At 40.7% G+C, this 25,883-nt stretch overlaps 1 protein-coding gene across 1 annotated transcript in view; it reads right to left on the bottom strand.

Moving 5' to 3' along the window:
- Nucleotides 1-25,197, bottom strand: part of cpne5a (copine Va) — a 68,058-nt gene extending 42,861 nt beyond the window's left edge. The window contains exons 1-7 of the mRNA XM_019259223.2: nucleotides 24,561-25,197; nucleotides 12,355-12,395; nucleotides 11,470-11,516; nucleotides 7,363-7,466; nucleotides 6,226-6,265; nucleotides 5,256-5,270; nucleotides 5,015-5,091 (exon numbers count right to left, since the gene is read on the bottom strand). Of these exons, the coding sequence (XP_019114768.1) occupies nucleotides 5,015-5,091; nucleotides 5,256-5,270; nucleotides 6,226-6,265; nucleotides 7,363-7,466; nucleotides 11,470-11,516; nucleotides 12,355-12,395; nucleotides 24,561-24,670 (434 nt within the window). The 5' untranslated portion in view covers nucleotides 24,671-25,197. The remainder of the gene's footprint in view (nucleotides 1-5,014; nucleotides 5,092-5,255; nucleotides 5,271-6,225; nucleotides 6,266-7,362; nucleotides 7,467-11,469; nucleotides 11,517-12,354; nucleotides 12,396-24,560) is intronic.
- Between the last annotated feature and the right edge of the window lie 686 nt (nucleotides 25,198-25,883).

Genomic DNA, 25,883 nt, shown 5'->3' with positions numbered 1-25,883 from the left:
CCATGATAGTGTAACATTTGCCAAACACATCCTCATCCTGAACAAATCCTTCAATATGACACTAAATACAAACAAATATGTAAACTAAGCTGCCAGATACTTGGACTGACTTCTTATCATTGTCTTACAGTAAATCTTTATTTTTTCTTCAGTCCACTGATGGACTGTGAGCAGCTTAAACATGAAACAGAAGATTAAAAAGTGAAACAACTACAGTATGTGGATGATAATCGCAAAGTACATCTAACTGCTAGATGTGATATAATCCAACCTAAACTCATTAAATGCAAGATAACAAAACAACAACAAAAACAAAGTAAGAATAACCACGATTATTTAAGATTAAAAAATAGTTTAGTCTACACCTCAGCAAATATCAAACATTATAGGTTTCACAGATGGAGTATTTTATTCAATTGCTATAATGTTGGATTGTATTATATTGTACTGGTGTTGCTGTATTTAATAAGTCTAAAACTTAATTATAGAAAGCAAAGAGAGAGAGAGGTGGGTGCAGACACAATTGTTGTCTAGCCCTCAGTGGGAACAGAACAATGAGAGCTTGAGAAAGTGTAACAAAAATAATGGAACTTTATACTAAATTGATTTAATTTGATGCAATTTTGTGTTTCAGAACTTAAAACTGTTTTTTAGATGTATTAAATGTTGCCATGTTTTATTAGTGATGTTTTGAGCGATGAATCAGTCGGCTGAAACGTGGTTAAATTGATGAAGGCCGAACCAAGTTGAATTTTTAAAACATCATTATCATTCATCATCTGCACTGAAGTGAGCAGTTAACATGTGCACTGGCCAGTGTGCCAATCAAAGTTTAATCTTGAAAAGTCAGTGTTAATTGTTCCCTGAGGCCTGGTGACACAGATGAATGTGACAGACCCGGTGATGGACTTTTTGTTTACTTTTCTCTCCTAGTACTACTTTCTCAAGACTTTCTACTGGTATTGATTTTATTGTTGGTTTCTTGATAGTGATTATTTCTGACAGGTGTAATTATTGTCTTCAGAAAGAAAGCCAGTGCCAATGATCATTATATTGGCATATACAAATGCAAATCTGTCAGGTTTCACCAAATTATCTTTTCTCAAAACAAGTAAAAGTTCAAGCATGCACTAACCCGGCTGACTGTAATTAACACAGGTAGATCTAATCAATCTGGAATCAGTTGGTTTAGTGATTTTTCTTAGTGTATTCAATGGATTCAAATGCTACGATTTCTTTATCTTTGTAGTTTTATTGAATTAATAACAATGTCTGGTCTAAATTTCACATAAATTGCTGCATTGAAAATATGTTTAGGAATACTTATTTTTCCACTTTAACCGTAGCTGACCTCTTAGCTCAAAAGTGAAAGACACATGAAGTGCACTAAAAGGTGCTCGCTGTACTGTGCACTTCTGTAAAATATTCTCCTAAAGTTCTTACTCAGTCACAACTCTATATGTAGAAACAAATAAAAGACGAGATTATTCCTTTTGATGATGGTTTGGTTCCGACAGGGTGGGATGCAGTTCAGATGAGCCTTTGATGTGAGCTACGGTTCTCAATTTATTCAAATCAATATGCGTGCATTGCATTTTTATGGACAATTTTCTATATTTCAGTGAATCCCTTTCTTCCCTTGGCTCCCATGGGTGCAACGACAACATCCACAACAATCATTGTAGTTTTGTTTTCGGTTCACTTCCTCTTTCAAACATACAGCAGGAGGTCACGGTCACAGTAGGCTAATGGGTTTAACATGCTAATGTAATGCATTCATATGCTCTAGTGTGTGGTATAATTTACCATACCAACAGAAAAGGTTACTGCCATTTGTATAATGAACTCTATTATCATGTTACCTCTACATACATACCATGGTTCCTTCCCACAGGCTATACACTCCATCACAGCCATGAGAGCTGCGTCACAGCTATGTTTTTCAGTAAAAGATGTCATTTACGTGCATCAGTAAATCATTTAGCTTTGCATTTCCTCAGCTGTATAACTTTGATACATGCCTCTCATTAAAACCAGATTATAAGCAGAAAAGGATTTGTACCACTGTATCAGTTCAGTGCTTCATAGCTCACATCCCATCCACTGGCATATGTTTCTGCCTCAATAAAGGCATGTCGGAAAAGTCATACATTTCATCTGATCTGTTATTTTCTCCAAAACAAATAAGTCTTTGGAAATTTTCTCAGAGGCGAATACTAGAAGATTACATTTGTCCCCATGTGCACAGCAAATACAAATTCAGAAATGATTGAGGTAAATTATTGAGCCAAGCGTGAGTAGCAGGTTTCTGCTTTCAGGTTTCTGCTTACATCAAAGGGAAAGAGTGTATGTACACAGTGTATCCATCACAATATGAGTGCATTCCCACAACATGATGAATACTCCACCCTGAAATTTAGCTCATAACGTGAATCATTTATTTTGGGGTCAAGATATTTTTAATACTTTTAAATTAGGGCTGAATTAGGTTTTCAGCAATCTTAGAACCCATCGGCTATCATCTGATGATGATTTAGACTCTGGGGGAAACCACCAATGTTACAGGGTTTCAGGTGTTTCTAGCGGCAATTCAGAAAACGGATATCTAGGCCAAGACTTCTTCTGCAAATCCGATTAGAAATTTGATGCATGAGAATGAAGAGAGAAGTACATTTCTGCTAACCTCTATAAACAGATGACTGCATATGAATGCAGATAATAAAAAAATCTTGGTCTCTTGCCTACAAATTCTGCATTCATATGCTATTCATATTTGTCTGTGACGAAGCATCTACAGTAGTGGTTACGGTTAATGTTAAGGAGCGGAGAACTTCGAGTTAGTATGATGTTCACATTATATCATGTTTAGATGTTTTGATGCATGCAGTTGTATGGAAAACATCTAAACTGTTGTGTGCCACTGCAGAATTAGTATTACTAAACACATCTGTAAAACATTACAGTAATATGGTTCCTTTGTTTTCCAGTAATATCAGCTCTGAATAACTAAATCATGATTAACATTTTTGCGGTTACGTTTAAGTAAAAGTAGTCAGGTTGTGGTTTTGGTTAAGTGTAGTGCAGGACATGAACCCTGGTCTCCATGTACAGTAGAGTTTATGATTTCAAGCAGTATACGCCAAATAACCACAATTTCCCAGCCAGGAACCTTTGTTGCATGTCACTCCCCCTATGAGTTCCCATTTTTCCTAAATATCCTCTTCTGTCAGCCAATAAAGCCTAGAGAAAAATAACTTTTAAAAAACACCTGCAAACATGATCCACACTTCCAAAAAGCACCTGGAAGAGCAATTGTAGTATACTGTGAACTGTACTTTTGTGGTAATACACACTCCAATATGTGTGGATACATGTTTGGTCCTAATACAGTAAAAAACAAAACAAAAAAAACAATTAAGGGTTAAGACTTGGATTTGAGACGAAGGCTAGAATTACGGCTTCAATTCTGGGTAAGGGTTTGAGAGGCGTATAGTATTTATGATTACCGTAAGACTGGGGTAAGTCAGTAATCTGTGTGGAGGTGTGTGTGTGCCAGATGGAGGAGGGAATGAAAGGAAAGAAGAACAAGAGAGAAGGGGAGAGGTTTGGAGGAACAAAACGCAATGGAAAATACAATGAAGAGAAAGGGGGTCAGACCAGGGAAAAAAGGAGGGAAAATAAATGAGAGATGAAGTGTGGAAAATAGGGAAAGAGGTGCTGATGTGCTTCTTAAGCAGGTCATTGGATGCAGTGTGCTTTGGGAAGGCTCGTTTAAGCATGGCTAACAGATTTCCTCAGTCCCTGCGGGGGCCGTTCCTCAAAGCTCTGGTCCAGGGAGGCACTGTCACTGTCTGGGTGCATGACAAGGAAATGGAGCACATAGCCATTAAACAACTTCTGAGCGATCGTCTATCACGGGAGGGGAGGAAAACTGCATTACCCATTGATTCTATTTAGCTATTCAAAAAGGGCACGGCTGAACAAAACTTCACCTTAATGTCATCAGGACATGAGACTCAAAGAAATCTATACTTGTGCTTGTAAACTGCTGCTGCCCGACATAAAAGCTGTTGGAAGAGTTCATTTTCAAATTGGTGTAGTTCTTTACTTCTTCGGTAAACTCTAGTCTGTAATGACAACCACATCATCATCATCACCCTCTGCTTAATTGGGTGTTGCATTAGTGCACAGTCTCAGCGGAGATCACAGCCACACTGAAGTTGCAGAATCAATACTTTTGTCCATTATGTCTGGGGGCTCCTGAGCCTCCTGTCTATGTCTGATGTGAGGAATGAAACCTAGTTTACAGCGTACACTCTCTTGATCCTGCTCATCCTCTCAGTTAGTACTGGAGGGTACCGAGCTCTGTAATCCACCTCCGCCAGTCCCTGGCAGAGTTCACGGTCAACACCAAAGGCCTTTTGTTCACACAAACCCCCGCAGTCGAGCCCAGCACTGCCTCATACTTCACATAGAGACATACACGCTATACTTCACAGTCTCACTCTCAACACAAGCTTCGTAGTTGGTCCTCCTTCTCACATCCATGGGGGCCAATAGCTTCAGGCCTTCATATTTCCCAATTTACGCTGAGAGAGTGGAGAGCACCATGTGTGTCACGCAGACTTCAATCCACTCTCCGTGCTAGATCGCCTCCCTAATGACAGTAATTGCATTGAGGAAGCCCCCGGTCGTGTTCAATTACCCATTCACATCCAAGCACACGGATGTAATCTTGCAGTGTAATGTGCGATACAGATGGCTTTAGAAGGCAGACATATTCATCACCCCCTCGTATTTGCAGGAGAAACATGTCACATTTGAATAGGCTGATAGGTGACACTGAGTTTTCATTATCTGATAGCATCTGAGAGCATGTGTTTGCGAAAAGTTTCAAATTGTTCTATTTGTCTTATTGAGAGGTTCGGTAAAAAAAAAAACCTTTGAGTGTCTGTTATTTTTGTTGCATGATTGTGCAAAATCACAGAGTGAACGCAGTCAAAGGAACACTTACCCAAGAGGTTTCTCCAAGCGACTGGCAGGTGAGCCCACTATCTCTCCCAGTGTACAGTAGATTTGTCCCAGGAAGTCCTGCCATGGGGCATAAAATGGGATGGAGAGAGACGTAGGTTTGGGGCAAAGGATTGGGGCGTTCAGGTGGATCACGGTGGGTAACAAGGAGAGTCGGTGAGGAGTTAAGCATTATTATAAGAACTGTACAGGTATAAATTAGGACATCTGAGGCAGACACGTACGTTAAAGTCGGTTGGCTTCCAGGGTGAAGAAGGAGGAGGAGGAAGAGAGAGAGAGACCAGGCGGCAGCAGTGACACAACAGAGCATATCATGGAACAGAAGGCACACGACTCAAATACCAGACTGTCATCAACCAAGTGCAAGAAAGAAGAGAAGATATGTGAAAGAGCAGATAGGCAGAATGGAAAAAGCAGAGGGTAAAGAGTCACAAAGTCTCAGAGGAAGAAAAAAGGAAAGTGAAATAGCAAAAGAGACGAAAAGCTGAGGGCAGGAAGAAGAATAGTTTGTCTCAGAGCATGCAGCACAATGCAAAACACAACAATGAAAGCATCACAGTGAGACAGGGGCATAACTAATGATGACTTTGGTAGTATGCAAACCAAGTGCTGCAAATATATTCTTTATGTGTCGCTATAGCAGTGCAGGAACATTTCAGCACAAACATACATTCACCTCGTTTTTTAACTGAATGTATGTTTTACAATAAAGTGTGTCTTTCAGATAAAACTACCATTTAATACATGTATATTGTTTGGAAAACTGAATGAGGTCTTGGATATTTAAATTTAAATTGCAAACAACACTACAGAGCACACAGGGAAATGTGTTGAAATGTTTTCATAATGATGCGCAATGCTTCATTTCTCAATTTAGGAAAAAAAAAGGTAATAAGAGTATGCCAGATGCAAATGAAACTCTGATTATTAGGACTCTGGAGAAATAAAGTACCTAATTTTATAAAACAAAGCAGGTGGAAGGTAATGAAAATAAACAATATTCTGCAGATGAAGCATAATTCACTTTCTTCCAAAATATATTTGAGCATTCAGATGCTAGAGCATTCAGATGCTTTGGTTTGCATAAAACCTCTGTATGAGAGACATGCACTAATGACAATTTAAACTAATATTAGGATTAAATGTGAAGTTGAACTCCTCATACACAGAAAAATAGAAAAGTTCTTTACTTACATGCTTTGCCAGATCAGGACTTTTAGAATCAATATCATACCTGAAATCACAGTGGCCACAAATCACAGGGGCAAAGTTGTGAGAAAAAAACATTATAGGCGTTAACACATTAATACAGGCTCTCATAAAGAACTACTGGCTGCAGCGTGGACATTTTCTGCCTGTCAATCACACACCTGGGTCATTGAGGAAGCAAAAGGGAACGGCCACAGACAAAAAGCGTAAGCAATAAAGTGACGGTTAATTAAGGAAGTCATTCTATAGTTTATTAATGTAATTTCCATACTATGCCTGAGGGATCGTATTGAAACAATTTACCAATGCAGAGAAACTTTTTGAGCATCTGCCAGTCAAACTTAATGTAAAAGTAATTAAACCTTCATACACCCTGGCTCCCACCTCTGCGATAAAGAGAGATGTAAATGAGTCGCACTAATTGTGAGGGGATGCACTCCCTCCTTTCCTGTTCCAGAGTCATACCATGATAACACACCAAATTAATTCATTAAGTGTCTAAAAATCCTCAGAGACTTGCAGCTCCATCCTGGGTAGTTCACCGGGGATGTCATGCTTGAAGGGAGGAAAAAAAATAAAAAATCACGTTTTTTGGAAGCATATCTGGAGGAAGAGAGGAGGAAACTGATCCCAACTCTGTTCTCTGCGAACTCAAAATGAAACCACACCTCCCTGACCCTCTGACTAGCCTGGCCTTTTCAAAAGGAAGAAGGCAGCTGAATGTGAAAAAGAGAAAGACGGGGTCTTTGTGAGCTTTATGGGACTTGGTTTTAGACATTTGCCTTTCTTAGCAGCAGTGAGATTAAGGATAAAACTTTATATGAAATATTTATCACCCTTATACCAATCTCCCTTCAAAGAATGACTATTGAGACACTGCACTAATGAATAATTCCTCAGGAGAGAGTCGAGCTGGTGGCAAGGGAGAGAAGAGAGAAGAGTGAATTGCTGAGAAAAAAAAAAGAGAGACAGGAAAGAAGCAGAGAGGATGATGGGGAAAGTGAATGAGCGAGAAGATGTTACGGTTGTGGTGAAAACAAAGGGAAGAATTGGAGCACTGGGTTTGAAGAGGACGGCACCTCGGTGTGTCCTCAGAGGACGGGATCAAACGGAATAACTCACACGTCAAAGCGAAGGTTCTGCTTCTCCTCAAAGAAGTAGTCCAGGATGTACTTCCTGACAAAGTCTGGGTTTAGCGTGTTGTCTATCACCTCTGTTCTCCCAAACTAGATCAGGAACAGAGGAGAAGTGGGGGAGGGAGAGACAGATGAGAAAGATGTAAGCACAGAGCTTTGAAACGGTACATCATATAGTCACACGGAAACTACATCGACTGCTCTATTGCCTCACCGCAACCCCCCTCGATCTTTCCCCAGCAACCGTGTGAACTCACAGCTTCAAATAAGCTCAGATTTGATTAACAGAAGTTAGTGATCACACAGTGTCAGCTGTTCTCCACCTTTTCTCTTTGTGCTGGGATGAGCAAGCCCGAGGACAGCACATTATTGAGTCCAATTACACTCATTTAATTAAAACCACATTAACACGACTGTTGCTCTCAGAGCCACTTCAAAACAAGGGGCTTGGGGATGAGGGGATGATGAGACAAAGGCAAAGAAAAACAGTGACTTTCACGTTCTGTCTTCACACAGGGGAACTGTCACAATGATGGGAGGATGGCAAAAGAATCTCCTGTTTCCTGGTGTTAAGAGGAAAATGGGAACTCGCCAGCACAGACACAGAAAAAAAAAGATTTGTCAGTGTTAGAGAGCAAGACCTTCTGATGAGTTGATGCAGCGATAAACAAATCAACAGAAACAGAAAGTGCTGCACCCCCCCGCACACACATGCACACACACATTAATTGTATCCAAAATGAATAATTCAAAGTCGGAGAACTGATGTTGAGCTGCATAAATAAATGATCCCCAGTAGAAAGTGTTACCATAAACTGACACAGTGCATTAATAATAGCAGTGTTAGAGCTTAATGAGGAGATGAAACAGCAGGATTACAGGCTCACACCTTTGTGATTACATCCAGTGGGTGTAAAACTCAAAGTGGGACTTAACAGCAGAGTAATGCTACATCAGCAGAATACCTAGATCGCATGGACGTCTATGCTAATGCAAGAACAGTCAGGCTGGATTGTGTGTAACGTATGACAGTTTGAGAGAGTGTGACCTGCCATCAAACATAAAAGTGTGTCTAAGCTCATAAAAGTTTAACTACTGTGTGGCACCACCTCTCCTCTCTCTCTGCTCTTCTTCTCCATCCCTGTCAGAAAGTGTGAGGGCTCCCTTCCAGCAGATGCAAAGAAGGTGGAAGCTCCATCGATTCCATCTCAATGATAGGAGCTGAATTTGGCAGCAGTGGTCCAATAGCATATTCAATTTGCTCTCAGGCCAAACTTAACAAAGGAAGAATCAGCACCAGAGTGAAGAACAGCCACCAGAGGAGATAACAGATTTCCCAATCCACACATTATTTCTACTTTGGCAAGTACACAGTCAGTAAAGCCAGAGTAGCAAAGTACTACAATTAACTGTCAAACCTGCCCCAATAAAAAACCCTGCTATGTTCACCTCTTTCCCTCCAATAACCCTAACTAGGATAAATTGTGAGCTGCAGTGTCAGAAAATTCATCCTGGTAAAAAAGATTAATGTCTAGGAGTTCGACTAGAAGTGAAAAGGCCAACCTTTGCTTAGGTTTGGGGAGGTTATATTGTGTCAGCTGCTCAGTTAAGTGAAAGTCGTAGAAAGAGGAAAACCTGCCATGCACTAGGAGTAATAACAGGCGAGGGAGTGGAAGATTAAGACTTTAAAGTCATGTGGTAACACACTGATGGGCTGCAGCTACAGTTTTATATATTCAACTGCAGAAGCTGAAAAATTAGTCACAGGGGGCACAGGTGTCAAGAGGAGGTGATGAAGGCATCCTCAATCACAACAAAATGTATCCATAAACATTTGCTTTTTCCCACGCAGCTGGGGGGGAGTTTGTCCCACAGAAGAGTAATTGGATTACAGACGGTTGGTGACACGGTGAAAGGTGCTCCGACCAACCATATCTAGTCTCAGGAGAACAAAAACACATTACATGACAGAGGGGGTGAAAAAGCGCTTAGCTTTATCAATACTGCACAGCTTGACTGGTGCTCACAAAACTAGCTGTCGTCTGCACTCAAAACAGACGACCGTATCTCTTTCAGAAAGAGATGTTGAGGCTGCACCCACAGTTTGTAAGCTCGAGGTGGGGCGCAGTAACCACTGGTGACAGGTGTAGGTGGCTCTTCCCGCCTGAACATGGCACTTGATGTTTGTCTACATTTGCATGTTAATAAGCGAAACTACTCTATCACCATGTTTCTGCCAGCACCGAGGTTTTCTTTACCGTAAGTCAAAGGAAGAAGATATCTCTTGAAAGACAATAATTATAACCCGCCACCAAGCTCTAGTATTATTTACTCTTAGTGATTACCCCTGCAAACAGATGTTTTAAAGTAATGAAACCATTTCTCAACCAGCTGTCATTTCTCTGAATCACTACACTCACCCAGTTCATCAGCAAATCGGTAAAACAATTGATCCAACAACCAACAAGTCCATCATTCAGTTCATCATTCATGTTAATTGTGTCTGCGGGGGAATGAATTATACAGTGGGGTTAGTAGAAGTCATAATCACATAACAAATAACCTCCATACACACACGCAGATGAGCCCACCAAAAATAAAATACATACAAATAAATGAGCACAGAAAATAAAAGTGACATTTTTGTAGTCAGCAAACTCTCAAGATGAGTTACAAAGTGTGAAAGTTAGCAACACTGTCCAGTGAACTCAACTGGTTTTAGTTGTGGTAGAGTGTGTGTTGCTGTACTTGAATCTTTGCAAGGACCAGGCCTGTGAGATTTAAACTTTAATAAAAAATAAAAAAAGCAAGGACATCTTGGCCTGTCTTCACTTTTTCAAAGGATCCTTTGAGGGTTTAAGCAATAGTTTGACATTTTGGGAAATACCTTGATTCACTCTTTGCATAGAGGTAGATGACGAGATCAATAACACTGCAGTATCTGGAGTCTTGTCACCGCCACATGGTTGCCAGGCAACCTCCAAGTAGTTACTACTCCCGGTCAAGAAATAGTCCGGGACATAAAACTGTGACTCATCATTGTTGCATTACGGTTTTAGTACAGATAGAACAAAAGAGATATAACATGTTACTAAGGGAGCTTTAGACGTGGTGCTGGGCAGATATTTTACCTCTGGACAGAGCTAGCCGTTTCAGGTCAGCTTTCAGTATTGATGCCAAGCTAAGCTAAGCTATCATCTCCGACTCTAGCTTCATTATTACCATATTTTAGACAGAGAGTGGTATTGATCTTCATTTAACTCTCGACAAAAAAGATAATAACCATATTTTCTAAAATGTAAAACCAAGTATTCCTTTAAAACTTGGTTTTAAGGTTAGGTTATTTAGGTTTTTTAGACCACATCCACCAAAACACAGATAATACCTGAATCCTTTTCCCACTCTTAAATCTGTTGTGTCATATCATTGTGCACCAGCATGACACCATGGTCCCTGTGGAGTCAATAAACACAGCACTCGAATTCAATCAAAGAGGATTTGAGTGTAAAAAGTATCCATCTTCCTGTTCACAGCATGTATTTACAGTATTGATTGGGTTGGAGATCTCTGACTCAGCTGGCTTTTAGCTTTTGAAATAAGTGTTTCATGTTCACACAGAATGGTTGGGCTGCCTTAGACAAAAGAAATATTAGAGTATACGAAATCTTAAATTATAAAGCATTCCCCTTTCAGGTGTAATTTAAGTCACTATTTCTCTGCATTGCTTCCACTGAGGTTGCAGGGACAGGTAATAATCCCAGAACGCTCTGTCTTGCTTCAGTCTCTGCCTTCCTTTACTCTAGCTGCCTCTCTGGTCTAATTAAGGCCCAGTGGCCAACAGCCAGGGGGGCTCTGACGCAGAGGCAAATCTTCATCGATACGTGTAGCTGTCTCCTTAATCAGCCAATCAGTCACAGCTAACACAGTGCTGACCAGCGCACGTATATTTGCGGGGTCAATCAATTGCAAATGATTGACACTTACAGCATTTACCTTGAGAGAAAGGAGCGGAGGGCAACAGAGAGCAGGCTGTCATGGAGAAGAGACAGGCTGACTGAGCTATGTTGACAGAGGGACGGCTGTGATCTCTTACCTCTCTCCACTGTTTGGACTCCACACCCTGCGTGTACAACACAACCACTGAAAAAGAGAGGAGGTGGAGGGAGAAAGAGAGAGCAGAGGAGTGCTTTATTGTCACTTAACAATCTCAATCAAGCATCCTTCTTCTTCAAATGGTGTTTGTTTTGTTCCTTCTTTGCTGACATTCATCATTAATTATCCTGCCACGCCTTGACAGCATAATGAAGTACCAAGCTTGATGTTGCTGCACTGCATCAAATTCTGGGTATGATGTCCACATGCAAAGAACAAAAGCTCTTAAGTAAGATTGAAGGCTACCAGAGCACAATTTAAGCCGAGCAATCAAAAAAAAATACAATTACTTAACAGCAGGATTCTTGTGATTCCTATTTGTTTTTGCAAGTTAAAATGAAGCTGAAGCTGGAGACGTGACCAGTCATATATCTCAAGGTTCATCTTTAGGCAAATACAAAACAGGGCGAGTGTGATATTTTCCCAGTAGGTTATTTATACAAAGGGCTTTAACCTCCTCCCTATTATGTTAAATGTCTCTTCGGTTCTCTATCCTTCAGGGAGTATCAAAGAAAATGCCTTTATGGCAGTTCCCCATGTGTCTCACCAAAAGATACCCATTTGTATTCAAAGGCTGGTGGTTATACCCCGCATGCATTAAGGTACTTTCTGTAGCTCTCAGTGAGGAAAGGTTGTCACATTACTGTGCAAATGATATGCGGTTATTGAAGGAACACTTTGAAATAGCAGAGTAAACTGAATCAAAGTTAAGCTCAGCAAAAGTAAAAAGTAAAGCTTCGCAAAAGGAGAGAACGTGTCAATGAACCTTATTCTGAGGAAGGGAAAGCTAAGCTGCAATTAGCATCGTAAAAAGCTGGGAACTTACATGGGTCGGATTTGGAGAAAGTGTCTCTGTCCAAGAGATTCCTGTAAGAGAAGGAAACATCAAAAGCTCAAATCCAGTATGTGTTTATGTTAGATTTGTTAATTTCACTGAATGTTTCAGACTGCTCTGTAACAGTTTTGTACACATATGTAAATGTTTCCTCTGTGGCACAGTTTAATCAAAAATTCCCATACACAGCTATAAGATAATTGCATAGTAATAAGCACATTGAAAGGACACAGAGGATGCAGGCAGAGGTGCCAGGGAAAACACGCTACAAAGCATACAGAGACTGCAAACCTGTGCCAAGGCTGAAAAATCCTTACTCTAAAAAGAGAAAATGTTGATGAATGTTTTTCTGTTTTTGTATCAGTTAAAAAATAAATAAAAGGCAGAAAATCAGGCATGTACGTGTCAGTTTTTATTTTGTGATAGCATTTTTTTTTTAATTACAAGATGCCAAACCTGTGCTTGATCTCTGCACTGTTCTTTAATCTGTGGCCTTATTTGTCACTAAATTTCATTTAAATCTTGTTTTTAATATAAATGCTCTGAAGAAACAAAGAAGCAAATAAATCACCCAAAATATTGAACTACATCTTTTGAAGGTAACTAATGAAGAGGAGCTATAGATGAACAGAACAAAGGTGACAAATACACTTGCTGCGGCAAATAGGACTCATTTTGTTTTTGAATAATAATTTAGTTACTTTAGTTCTTATTTATAAAGGTTTTTTATGCTATTTGGACCACCCCTTGTATGTCATACAGCAAAGGTTAGACAAAATTTCAACAACTCCAGCAATGCTGATGTAGTAGTCACAGAAACAACAGTAAGGAAAATGATACAGAAAAAACTATGTCCAATACAAATCACAAAGTCATGAACCAGTATTCAATCATTTTGACGTTCATTCATTCATGGTGCTAGGAGTCAGCCAGCTCAACAAAAGAAGAAGTCTAATTAGATCTGCAACAATTATTCAATTAATTGATCGACAAAAAATGAATTGTAAATTTGATTTGATAAACCATAAATCACTTTAGACATTTTTCAATTTGGTTTCTCAGATGCAACCATTTTCTGCTTTTCTTTGTCTTGTATGATAGTAAATGGATATATTTATTTCTGGTCATCAGTATTGGCTCATTTGACAGACAAATTAATCAAGAGACTAACTGGCAGATTAATCAATAATGAAAATAATTAGTTATGGGAATATCTCTAATGGATATGTGTTATGGGTCAGAAAATGAAGAACTAAAGAACCTTTCAGTCTACCACCCAGTGGGAAACTTTTATTGGACTGAAAAATGAAAAAAGAAAGTCGCTCAACAAACACATTTTCCTTTACAATGAGTGCATGGGCAGAGTTCATGCAAGTTGACAGGCGGGCAGACTTCTGAAGATTCTGAATTACTTTCAGAGCATTTGATTTATTGATCGCAGTCGGGATGTAAACAGAATTTCAACAAACATAAAGAAATGCTGAAATACATTAACTACCCTCGCTTCATATGCCCATGACAACACAGAGGAGACTGTGACATTTAACATGTAATGGGCTCTATCATAGCGAGGTGAGTAGTCTTCCAATTTTTGCTGCAGTGACTCTGGCCTCAGGGCAAAAAGCAACCAAACGATAACATAGAGCACATATGAGGGTTTATATCAACATTCACAGCAACATGATATTATCGATGCATTGAACTGGTACATCAGCATGCATCTGTGTGCAAGGGTTAGATTCAAAGCTCAGGCAGCATCCATGGGAGAGTACTGGACTCTCTCCCTAATGGGTAACGTTATGCGTCCCAATCTGATCCAATCCTTGTACACACCAGACCAGTTCCCATTCCTAGAGTACTGTTACATGCCATGATACCTACAATTTACCCACACCCTAAATCGTCTAAGTAAAGCTCAGCCTTGCTTACTGTGTAGGAGCTACCCAGTTCCCCGACTCTGATCATCATCCAGAACCTTTGAAAGCAGCCAGGCACTCTGATTGGCTCATTCAAGATATGAAGTGCAATCAGAATTAATATTATTCATGTGATCTTTATTTTTAGCCTCTGTCAGACTGGATTTTGTTTTGGGTTTTTTTTTTTTTTTGGAGCTGGAGGGAAATTCTGAGTTTCCTCAGATTCATTCCCTTTAGCATTTCCTTCTGTCAGTGCACAAGATCCAATAAATCAGATATTACCTAAACACAAAACAATCACTTAATCAATCACTTCATTCAACATTTTACATGAAAGACATTTTCCAGCTGTCTCAGAGATCTCATTAGCATATCAGTGTAATACAAAAGCCTATAAATATGCCTTGTTTCTGGTTCCTGATTGTGAACAGTGTCAATAAATAACCAGCGTTTCAGAGCAATCCTCATCCCTTTAGGGGACATCCGTATTTCAATGAATATAGATGAGATTTCAGGACCGAATCCAAGCAACAGGACATCATTCATGTACACATAATTCTGCATTCCTGGACACAAAATCTTCTGTCACAGGGATACGTGGGGGGATAATAGATGCAGCTTTGTTGGGTATTAGCCTCAGGCTGACCTGACTACAGTTGGAACATTGTCAGAGTAATTATCATTGGAGATAACAAAGCCATCCATGACTAACTGCCTCTTTGTATCCACCTGTTACTGTTTGGCACCCATTACCCTCCGACAATTAGCTTGTCCATCACCTTATCCCATCTCTGTGCCACGTTGAAAGGAATGAGTGGGAATATCTGACATCCTGCTTAATTTTTCCACAATGATACTGTAAGAAAAAAACCTTTATTTGAGTTGCTGAACAGCTTGGCTCTAGCAGAACATTTCTATTCCAGGATGAAATAATTATAATACAGATTTACACACCAATACAAATTAATCCACCATCGTACTGTGCACATGGCCAGGAAAGACAGAATGGTGCTGCAGGATGGGTATTAACACCTCAGATAATCCTTCTGCCCTCACTGATGTAACGCTGCCTATTTCAGAAGTTCTCTAAATCTCAGCGGGATAAGAGAAGATCATTATCGTGAAAGGCGATGTAGAGAAAGTTTGCAGATGAAGATGAAGTTAATTGAAAGTAGGACAAAGGTTATTACACTCAGATACTTTTCATCCCGCCACATTTCATGTATCACTTTTGAGATCACTGGGACCATCTAACTTGAAGTACGTAAATGAAAATGGTGAACTTTTCCTATTCCACTTGATCTCACCAGCCTCATTAAAACTCTGTGTAATAATCTTCTCTTGTCACTGGAGCACTTAATATTTCCTCACATGTGGAGCAAGAATCCGGAGTGCATTATTAGATGCAGAACAAACTAAACTACAAGAAATTTATTTCAATTTCACAAATATAATTTCTTTGCGTTCTTTCTCTTGTCTAGTCATCCCCAACAAAGCATTTTTTGTTTTTTTATGAGGCTTGTAGGTACTGGTTATGCACACTTAAATTAATAAGGCGGTACCAGGGAAATCGGCAGACACTATACAGTATTAGCAGCACCCAACCAGTGCATGTGCTCTGAAATCAAATATGCATATTCTCTCTGGCTGTATAAATGTGTCATTAAAGTATTCTGTTTGGCTGAAATATTGATAAATGTTGCCACTACAGCGAAAAGTGTGAAAGAGGTTTGACCTCTAAAACATGGCTGACTGCTCGATTCTAATTTAAAAGAAAATATTAGGAGCATATGCTCCCACTTGGTCAGATCCCTGGAGATATTTTAGCCGCTGCTTGGTCCATGTGGCTGATTATTAAATTAATTCCTGTACCCACAGCATCTTATTGTCAGCAGTGCCTTAATTCTCCTCCACTTTCTTAGAGTTGTTGAAATCATAATTGGCACCTTGGAGAAATAGCATGTAATTCAGTGGAAAGTGGTTTTAAATAGTCTTGAATCTGGCCGGCCAATTCCAGTATGAGCTGCTGCCTCATTGGTTCTTACAAGGACACGACAAATGCAAGCTTGAAAGTCAAGTCTCTGGCTGCATTAGAGGAAGGAAAATCCAATCTCTATTATGTTAGAGACAATGGAAGATGCCTGGGAGGACAAAGTGGAGGATGGTTTGTATTTTTAAGTCTACTCTGTCACTTTCTCAACTGCCCCATGGCCCTGTCTCTTTTGACTGGGGACAGACATTTTCTTTCCACTCACACACCATGGGGTCAGTCGGTCTACTTTTTGTCTAATACACCTTTAAGTAGCTTCTCAAGGTTCAAAGCATCAGAGAACCAAACAGAGGGAGATATATACAGCTGCAGAAGTCTGCTGACCCTCTACAAACTGAAGGATTCCCATTAGTTAGACTGAAATACTTTCCTTCAGGGCATTTTTGTAATTCATAAAAAAAGAAAAATGTGCAGTGTATTATGCAGGAAAGGTCATCAGATACTGGCATGTAGGAAGCACTGCTGCTGACATAAAAACAAACAAATTAAAACAACTGATAAAATCTCATGCACTTATGCATTTCATTATTGTAAATGATCTCTGCTTGCACTGCATAATTGAATCCCCCGGATGGTGGCAGATTATGATTCAGAGTAATGTTACTTTTGCATGGAATAAAAAAAACTCCCCTCCATTACATTCAACGCACAATCTGGCCCTTTTATTAGTGACAGACCCATCTGCTGACCTTCACTGCGATGGCACCAGGTGTCTTCTTCTCCTCCATCTGTTTAATTATTCAGTTTCTGTTCAACCTGGGATCTCTCCAGGTCGACAATACCTGCAGCAGAGCACTCCCTGGGTGGCTGTCTTCATGGCAGTGACAGAATCTCAGTCATAAAACTGCTCTTCTTCTAGTATAATAAATGAGAATGCACATACGCTGTGACTCCCTGTTTCTGACCGGCTTTTTGTCTGTGACTAATGTCCGACCAGGGAATAATATCAGTGTTAATTGAACACTGTAACAGCTCAGGGTTTGTGCAAAGAAAGATCTTTTTTTGTATTTCTTTTAGATGGGGGAGATACTGATAATATAAGGCTGTTGTAACCCTGGCAGAGCACTTCAGCCTACTTGGAATTCATGCCAATTTTCATTCATCTCTCCATCCCATCGGAAGAAAAACAAGGCTGCAAATATCTTTGCAGGCGCACACTTACCGCGCATTTCACAGACTGGTGACATAAAGCATGTTAAATTGTACACTAGGAAGCCAATCGGGCGCAGTAAAGCATTTCTAAGCTCATACATATTTGGGAAATGACAGTAACTCATCATTAAATCGAGCTAGAGAAAGGAAGCTCTGGGTGGATTCGGTCATGTGTTGCACAGAGAGAGCAGGGTCGATCTCAATAGTGATCATGATAATAAGGCTCAGAGAATAACACTAATTGATGTTAGTGAGGGATGCGATAGCTGTGAGAGTACTATACAGGGTGAAAAGAGAGAAGTGGAGCTGTCTAATTGGTAGTGGAGTCGTGCTGAGCCTTGATATGTGAAAACAGCTTACAGCAAGTAGATGATGAGAATCTAACACTGTATGTATTCAGAGGTACGACCACCTGATAACACACATATACTCAGAAATACACACTAACTGGCCTGAAATGTAACCACTGAGCTGGAAATAAATATCATATGAAGTTTCATGCTTCAATAATACTAATCTGACTCAACATGAAAGCTGTGGTAAGTGTTCTTAAGGTTTTTTCATATTGGTCAAAGATTCAGATTTAAAGCTGCAGGACTTTTACATAAATGAACACCCATTACATTCAAGCCCCTGTCGAACACAATGCTTCACACAATGCTAATCTCTGTATTTCTCTTATAAAGTAGTGTTCTGTGGCAGCATTCCCACTTTTGGCTCACCGATAGTGATGCATTTTACATCACATCTTACACCACTGACTGCTTTGCCAGACCTGGAGGAGGCAGTAGCCAGTAAGGAGTAAGCTACAGTAACTAGGAGAACGGTGGAGGCATATGCACCCATTGTTTGTGCAGTTTCTCACAATTACTTTCAATTAAGTCAGACAGGGAGACGGTGAAGTTCTGTACTGCAGGTATAAGAGTTGGGTTTTTCTGTAACATGACTTGTACAACAACTTGTACAGCTACATCTATTTATTCCACACTTTACTTCGCCTCACTGCTCATCTTCTGACACTATATTTATGAATATAGTTGATGTATATTAATCCAGTTTTCTATACTTTGATTGGTCAGTTACTAAAGAAAGTCTCTAAATAAGTCTGTTTCCTGATATCTATGTTTGTGTATGTCTTTACATTATGTTTTGACACTGCTTCCTAGTGGACATAAGTGTAAAAGAAACACATTGGCAAATGTGTCTGAATGACACATGCGCCGCCTGAAGAAACATAACTCCAACTTAACTGCCAACAAATGTGATTTAAATCTGAGATGTACTGTAGGCGGCCATTCAGAGATCTGAAACCAGGCTGCAACAAATCTTTCGGAAAATCCCTCCGATAAAGAGTTTTAAGCCTTAAAATGAACACACACTCAACTATTTCCTTCAAAGTGAGCAGTAAATTCACATTTCGTACACTTACTAATACTAATCATTTCTTGCTATCTCCAACAGGTGTAGAGTCGCAATATGGTAATTATCACATCTGTTAAGTGCAGAGCATTGAATTGAGGGATTACTTGTGGAAAATAGCCACAGACACAGTGAATACATGTGATTGCAGACACAGCTCTCCTGTACTGTGTAGGTTGTCACGGTGCCTCCTTATTGATGTATTCTCATCCTGTAACTTTGTATCATGTCTTGTGCTACTTAAGTGTCAACACACTGACAGCATGTCAGTGGTATTCTTTTGTGGTATTCATGACTTCAGTCATTCTCTGAAAATTTAGATTTGTGATGTCAGCTGATTTCTTTACTTAATAACTTTGTTGTAGATCTGTCATGTTCCCAGCCTGACATTGAAATGCGAAAAACATAAGATCATTGTTTATTGTTGAAAAGAAACAACAATTCTTTTTACTGAGCAAGCAACATGACTTAAACTACTTAAAAACAAAACATTTCATGGACTGACTTATCAAAAACACGACCTTCAATTTGAAGGCACGAACACAAAAAAAACAAACTTGAAAATAGACACACTGGCAGCTTCAACAGAAGCCTGTAATCATCTTAAAGTTTTGTAGCTTGTGGATAAGTTTATCTCCACACATTCTGACTGATAATCCTATCTCCCTACAGTGAAAATGAATTGTATTTGTACTTATCAAACTTGATGTTTCAGCTCTTTACACAGCTTCACAGTGCACACACACACACACACACACACACACACACACACACACACATTCTCACTCACTCAGGCTGAAATGTCCCTTATGGCTACAGTATAACACATCCACTGTAATCTATCTAACAGAAAAATGACTGACTCAGAAAGGTTTACAGAAATGACAATAACCCAACAATAAGTAGCTGGTACGACTGTCAACGTGTGAGCGACCTTCAACATATGCAACATAATGTGGTGAAATCTTCACTGAGCAACATGTCACACTTTGTACAAAAAAACGCCACCAGCTCTCACATTTCCCAGACAAGCTGTGATGTTCGGTCAAATATCCCCCGACACAGAAATCCACTAACACACTCTGCTGACCCTTCAGGTTCTCTGACAAAAGCAGCTTGATACTTTTGAGCCGAGAGGGACTGCTTTGATTTCTTATTGCTACGCGACACTCTTGACTTTCCTGTCATTTCAATCAACACTTTCAGATGACACAGGCAACATGCAGAGTGTTATAAACCACTGGCATGGCACCATAACTGTGTTTCCATGGGATCCCCCTTGGCTGTCATATATCCCAAATGAGAATATATTAATAACACTGACACAACCACAAGCCAAGTGTCTGGAATCCAAACTCATTTTCACTGTGTCAGGGGTTCATGCATAATTATCCGCTTCATCGACCTGTGAGACTTGCCTGCTGCAATCTTAACATCCCCAAAATTGGAAAAGAAAAAAATAATTCTGTCTCCTCTTGGCACCCTCATGTCTCTCTGCCTCAATCCCCAAAACAGATGCAACACATCACTCACACACACAAACCATCCTGCAAGATAAAAGCTGCAAGATCGCCCCAGGTCAGTCTTAAACTGAGAACACAATATGAAAAGAATAGCACAGTAAAAACACTGCAAATTGAAATTTCTCTCTTCTTCTCAGAGAGATAGTTTATTAATATTTAATGCTCTTACACAATGGAAACCAGCGCAATTCAAACTTCTGCAGGCACAAAGCAAAAAGGATGTTTCAACCAGAAAAACCAGGTCACAGGGTTTGAGTGAATGAGTAACCAAGACTGACAGATACAACAGCTATTAACACTACAACAACAGCACAGTTACAGGCCATAACAATGTATTTAAATCAACAATAGGTTGTTACACAGCTTGAATCCCAATTGCTCTGCTCCAGCAATTGTTTTTGACAGATGGAGCAGCGATGCCACACATCCTAATAGTCCTGATGATTTCATTAGGCCTCCCACCTCTGCTGCAATGATTGCCTCAGGAAGAGTTCATATCAAGAAGCATGGCGCAAGTTTTCAGATTGACCTTAGGGAACAGCAATCAGTGGCCTTGTGCGCCAGGGATTCTCTCGCACGAGCATTTGTCACAGGATCCTGGCAGTCATGTGACCTCTTGGTGTGTTTCACCAGGTAATGAATCCCTGGGAGCAGAGTGGCCTGGTTGAGTTAAATCCCCCCAGCTATGGAATGCATTGATTGGATGCAGTGCTACTCTAACCAATCTATCACAGCAAATGAATGGTTACAACGAGCTGCAAAGCAACAGCGGAGAACAAGAGTGGATGGACAAGATACAGTGTCTTTGTTCTGATGAAACGGGCCATGGGGGCTGATAAAGTTCGACATTCAAGCTGTCAGGTGGGAGGCTGAGTGCAGTGGAAGGGAGGGTGGCTTTGTCAGCCGATTCCACTTTTAACTGCATACCTGTGGTGTGCTTTGACACGTTGCAAAGGACCAATAAATTTTGATAATATGCCCTCTGTTGAGGTGTTATCAAATGGGAGTGAAATAAAAATTCAAGCTTGGTGGTTTTGCTGGACTGGAGTGTATATTATATGCTTACAATGATACAGTGTTCAAATCTGTGTTTTTCATCAAATCACTATTATTTCCTTCCCCCTCGCTCTCATCTGGATGGTAAAAAATGAGATGCCAAAAAATAATCTTTCAGGCACAAGGAATTACCCCCCCCACACACACTCTGTTGTGATAAGAGTTGTAAACCTTTGTCAGTGTTGTCAAGCTTATCAACTCTGCACCCTCTTTATTGTCACATACAGTAAATAGCGCATTTAAAAACCGTTACAGTCATACATGGGTCTGTACTGTGATGAACCACGGACAAACACAGAATAAAAGCTATTCATTAAACGAATTTACAAAGCCCCCAAACTGCCTTTGGGGGCTTTGTAAATTTTGTCAGTGTGCACATTTTTTCCGACTTTTATTACCAGAAGTGTTCTTCACAGTGGCACCACAGAGCTGAAACCCAGATTTCCCCCAAGTCATTGTACATGGGAACTCTGAGACGGTCTGCTAAGCTGAGATATAAAATGGGAAACATTTTACAATCCAGCAGGTTTCACATTTAGTACTTTGCTCATATTTAAAGCATGATGTAGAAAACTGCATGGACAACTATGAAATATTCATCACAACTGCTTAAATATTAACTAATGAACACACTCATTACTGCCACGTAAGATGTGGGATTAAGCTTATAAAAGCACCATCGAACCACTGGTCCTAACCCATTGAACTGTATTCACTGGCATGCGTTTGCTGAAGCAGATAGAGACTACTTGAGTTTTAAGAGTCATCGTACTGCAGATATGGAGTGTATCCGTCGCAGCTAAGGAGCAGATGCTCTGGGCTCGGCTCACCGGCTGACCTGTGAGCAAAACCAATCAGAGCCATAGCCGGGGAACAATGTGCTATCACAGTGATATGCACTTGTTTTGATAAGGGGTTGTCTGCTTCAGTCTCTCCAGTTTGTCAGGGGCTTGCTGCAATATTGGCAGAGGGTTATGAGAATGCCAGCAGGGCCACACTCTGCAATTCAATTCCATGTGCGCAGCAACCTCAGAGCTTTCAGGCTTACTAAATCAATTACACAGAGTTGTGGAGCCTGCGCCTCTCACCCACATAACACCCATTGTTTCTGTTTGCTTCTATTGGATGGACCAAATACACACTAGCTGATAAGTAGAAGGAATGGCTGCATGCGTGACTGTTTATGTGTTCAATTTCTGAGCTGTCCAGGCTTTGATGTTTGAAGCGGTCCTCAGAGGTCAGACATGAGCTACTGTAGCAATCTCCACAAGTCACAAAGAAGAACGGGTAGCCTATGCATCTAGAACAGACAATGTTTCAAACCTCAGTGAAAGCAGGAATGAATTTTTCTTCTCTATCAAACTGTGTCCTAGAGCGAGTCTTTGTTTGGAGACACATTAATGAAAGACAAGGGAGCTGCAGAGCAAAAGAGCCTGGGGGCACCAACACAGATCCAGGCTTAAAGTATGAAGGTCTTAGGGAAAAAACTGTTTGTGTACCAAGAGGGAGACAACACAAGCCCAGCTGCTACTCATGACACATGCCCTGCAAAGCATAAGATACACACAATATACTCACACACAACCTAAGCTCCACATGTCAGCCTTATACACAAGCCTTATACACTTGCCTCGGGTTTACACACAAATAATTTTGGTTATATAAACACAGCATCCTAAAGTGAACCTACATAGGGTTTAATGTTGTCCACCCCCCAGAGCTGCATCATCTTCTCAACCTGTCAACTCTTTAAAGGTTAACAAATTTGTTTTGAAGTGTGACTAATGAATTAATATGCAAAATGGGTTATAAGGTCGCTTAAATGGCAACAGCGATTTTGTGTTTGTTGAACAACTTCTGAATTTAAAAGTGGATGACAAAGCAACAAGAAAGACGATCAATCAGCCCCCCCTCCAGATAACTGAATGAATGACTGAGAGGAAAGCAGATGAGAGGGGAGAGGAGAAAACAATGGCAGCAGGATGTTTGGTTAATAAATCTCTGTCCTATGGCTTTACGTGCATTCATTTATGAAATCTCTGTGGGATCGGTTTCAACAGCAGTGCGCATGGCAACACTTCATTTACATGCATTTAACACTGACGCTTCCAGCTACAAAGAGATAAACACTGGATTAAGGGGGGAAATGACGCACAGCCCAGGAGGCCCTGAAAACACACATTAACACAAATTTTCATGAGAAACGTTCATTAATACTGCACCAACTGTACTCGTCGACCCACAGAGGCACTATATGGTGCAGCAGCATATAGTATACAGTGACTTTACCTGCAACCAGCGCTGCCCCACCCTTCCAGCCGAGGCACTTGACATCTTCGTGGTATTTGGAGAGGTTTTATGGGGGAGGTGGGGAGCAAGGATCCATTTAAAGGCTCTTTTTTTTTCTTGTTTTTTTCACGTTTGTGTTACAGACTGGTTTCGGAGCCTGTCAGGCGGTTACACACAGCTTCACAAGACACGCAGCCTCAGGGGAAACCTCTCAGGAAGCAAACTCCACCACGGTCAATAGCTCATGTGGCACGCGACTTGGCACGCGACCTGGCGCGCGCTAAAACACAAACACACACGGCGCTGTCAGAACCACGAGAAACCCTGACTGACTGAAGTGAGGTTAACATTTATCTAAACGGACATCAGAGCGTAAATCTTTGCAATACACAGAGAAACGCGTAAAAGTTTCACTAACTGTGATTAGGGGGAGATCTGGACACTACTGCAAAGCTGATTAGGTTTTGTATGAATCCTAAATTCATGTTTCTAACTTAAAGTCTTAACTTAAAATTCCTTAAAATATTTCAATGACGTCCTGTGTATCAATGCGCAACCTGAGAGGATTTTCCCGAGACAACGTCGTCATTTTACCTTTTGTAAAGTGTTATTATTCTTCGAAATGAGCCATGGTGAAGTGTATGCTATATTTCAGCAATGAAATTGAATGAAATTGCACGTTACTTCTGATAAACAGCGTTCTTTCTTCTCACAGCAAAACGTACCCAAAGCGCGCGGAGCTCCCCAAACCCTGGCGCAGACACAGCAGCATCAGCACCGGAGTGGACTTACCTGCAGGATACGGTGATCTCCACTTTGGTGGCCGGGATGCTCCCACTGATAGGATCGAAGTCACGGACCGTCGCCGTGGCCTCCACCTTGTCCATAACGTCTCCCTCCATGCGTGCAGGAGACCCAGGCCAGCTCCCCGAGCCGCGTGAGTCCCTCTGAACCTGGAGAATCGACGGCGGAGAGCTGGGGCGCAGCGGGCGAGCGAGCAGGAGCGGGTACGGTCCAGATAAACCTCCTAAGTGCTGTCCATTGGACGGGCAACAGCATAAAAAGTTTAATGGGAGGCTGCAACAGTGAGACGATTGATCTGACTTAAAAGTGGGATGACATGCCACAACGCATCAGCGCCAACTCCGCTGTTTTGCAGGCAAAGAATGAGCTCTTCTGCCTGAGCAGCGTTTGAAAAGTAAAAGCTGTGAACTCCACCCCTCCTGTCTGCATTCTCCTACATGCGGTGCTGCGACTGACACGCGTTGCAGATTCAAGCTATTGATTATGGCTGGATGGATCGTTGTTTTGCTCCAAATTGGTTTTAAGAGCCTCTAACAGAAAATAAATAAGCACCGAGGGGCATCAATATTGCATTGGACTAAATTTTCTTCCACCTTTTTTAGAACAAATGTGAAACATTTTGACTGATGTGAGCCATCTATTAAAATGAAACCTCTTGGTTTTAAAGAAAACAGCAGGGGTGTATTTCTGTGCAGATAAAAAAAATACTGCCTCAAATTAAGGACAAAAAAACACGCAACGAATGAATAGTTTATCTTCCCTTGGTGTTAAAATTAGTTCCCCCCAGAGTCACCAGCTCGTATTACTAATTGAAAGGCTGCCTGATGCTCTTTCAGCATCTGGACAGCTCCTCAAACTTCTACAGCCTCGTTTGTCTTGACAATATAAAAAAAAACAACTTGTCCAACCCACATACTGTATATTTATCTCTGAGGGACTGTATCCCAGGGGAGCCTCATTTCCCTTTCATCGTTTTTCCTGATTGAACAACCTGGTGAGATGTGGAAGAAGGCAACCTGTCAAACAAATAATGTATAGGTAAACTGTAAGCCGTGGATATACGTGTGTGTGTGTGTGTGTGTGTAGTGGGGGGTTACTCCCATCAGTCACAGCGACCAACTACTGGGAAATCTCCCAGGGGATCACTGCGCAGAGTGATTGTTTCGCTCTTGCAAAACGCTTTTTAAGAAATCAGTCTAAATCACTCCCCGTGTCCCCTGAAACCATTCACACTTATCAGAGCTAAATGGGATACCTGCTCCCTGCAAATACAACATCCAAATCATCAATTTAAATAAAAGTATAAGAAGC

Source organism: Larimichthys crocea, chromosome XV, assembly GCF_000972845.2.
Source record: "Larimichthys crocea isolate SSNF chromosome XV, L_crocea_2.0, whole genome shotgun sequence".
Lineage (NCBI taxonomy): Eukaryota > Metazoa > Chordata > Actinopteri > Sciaenidae > Larimichthys > Larimichthys crocea.
This window is presented reverse-complemented; position numbering and strand designations above follow the sequence as displayed.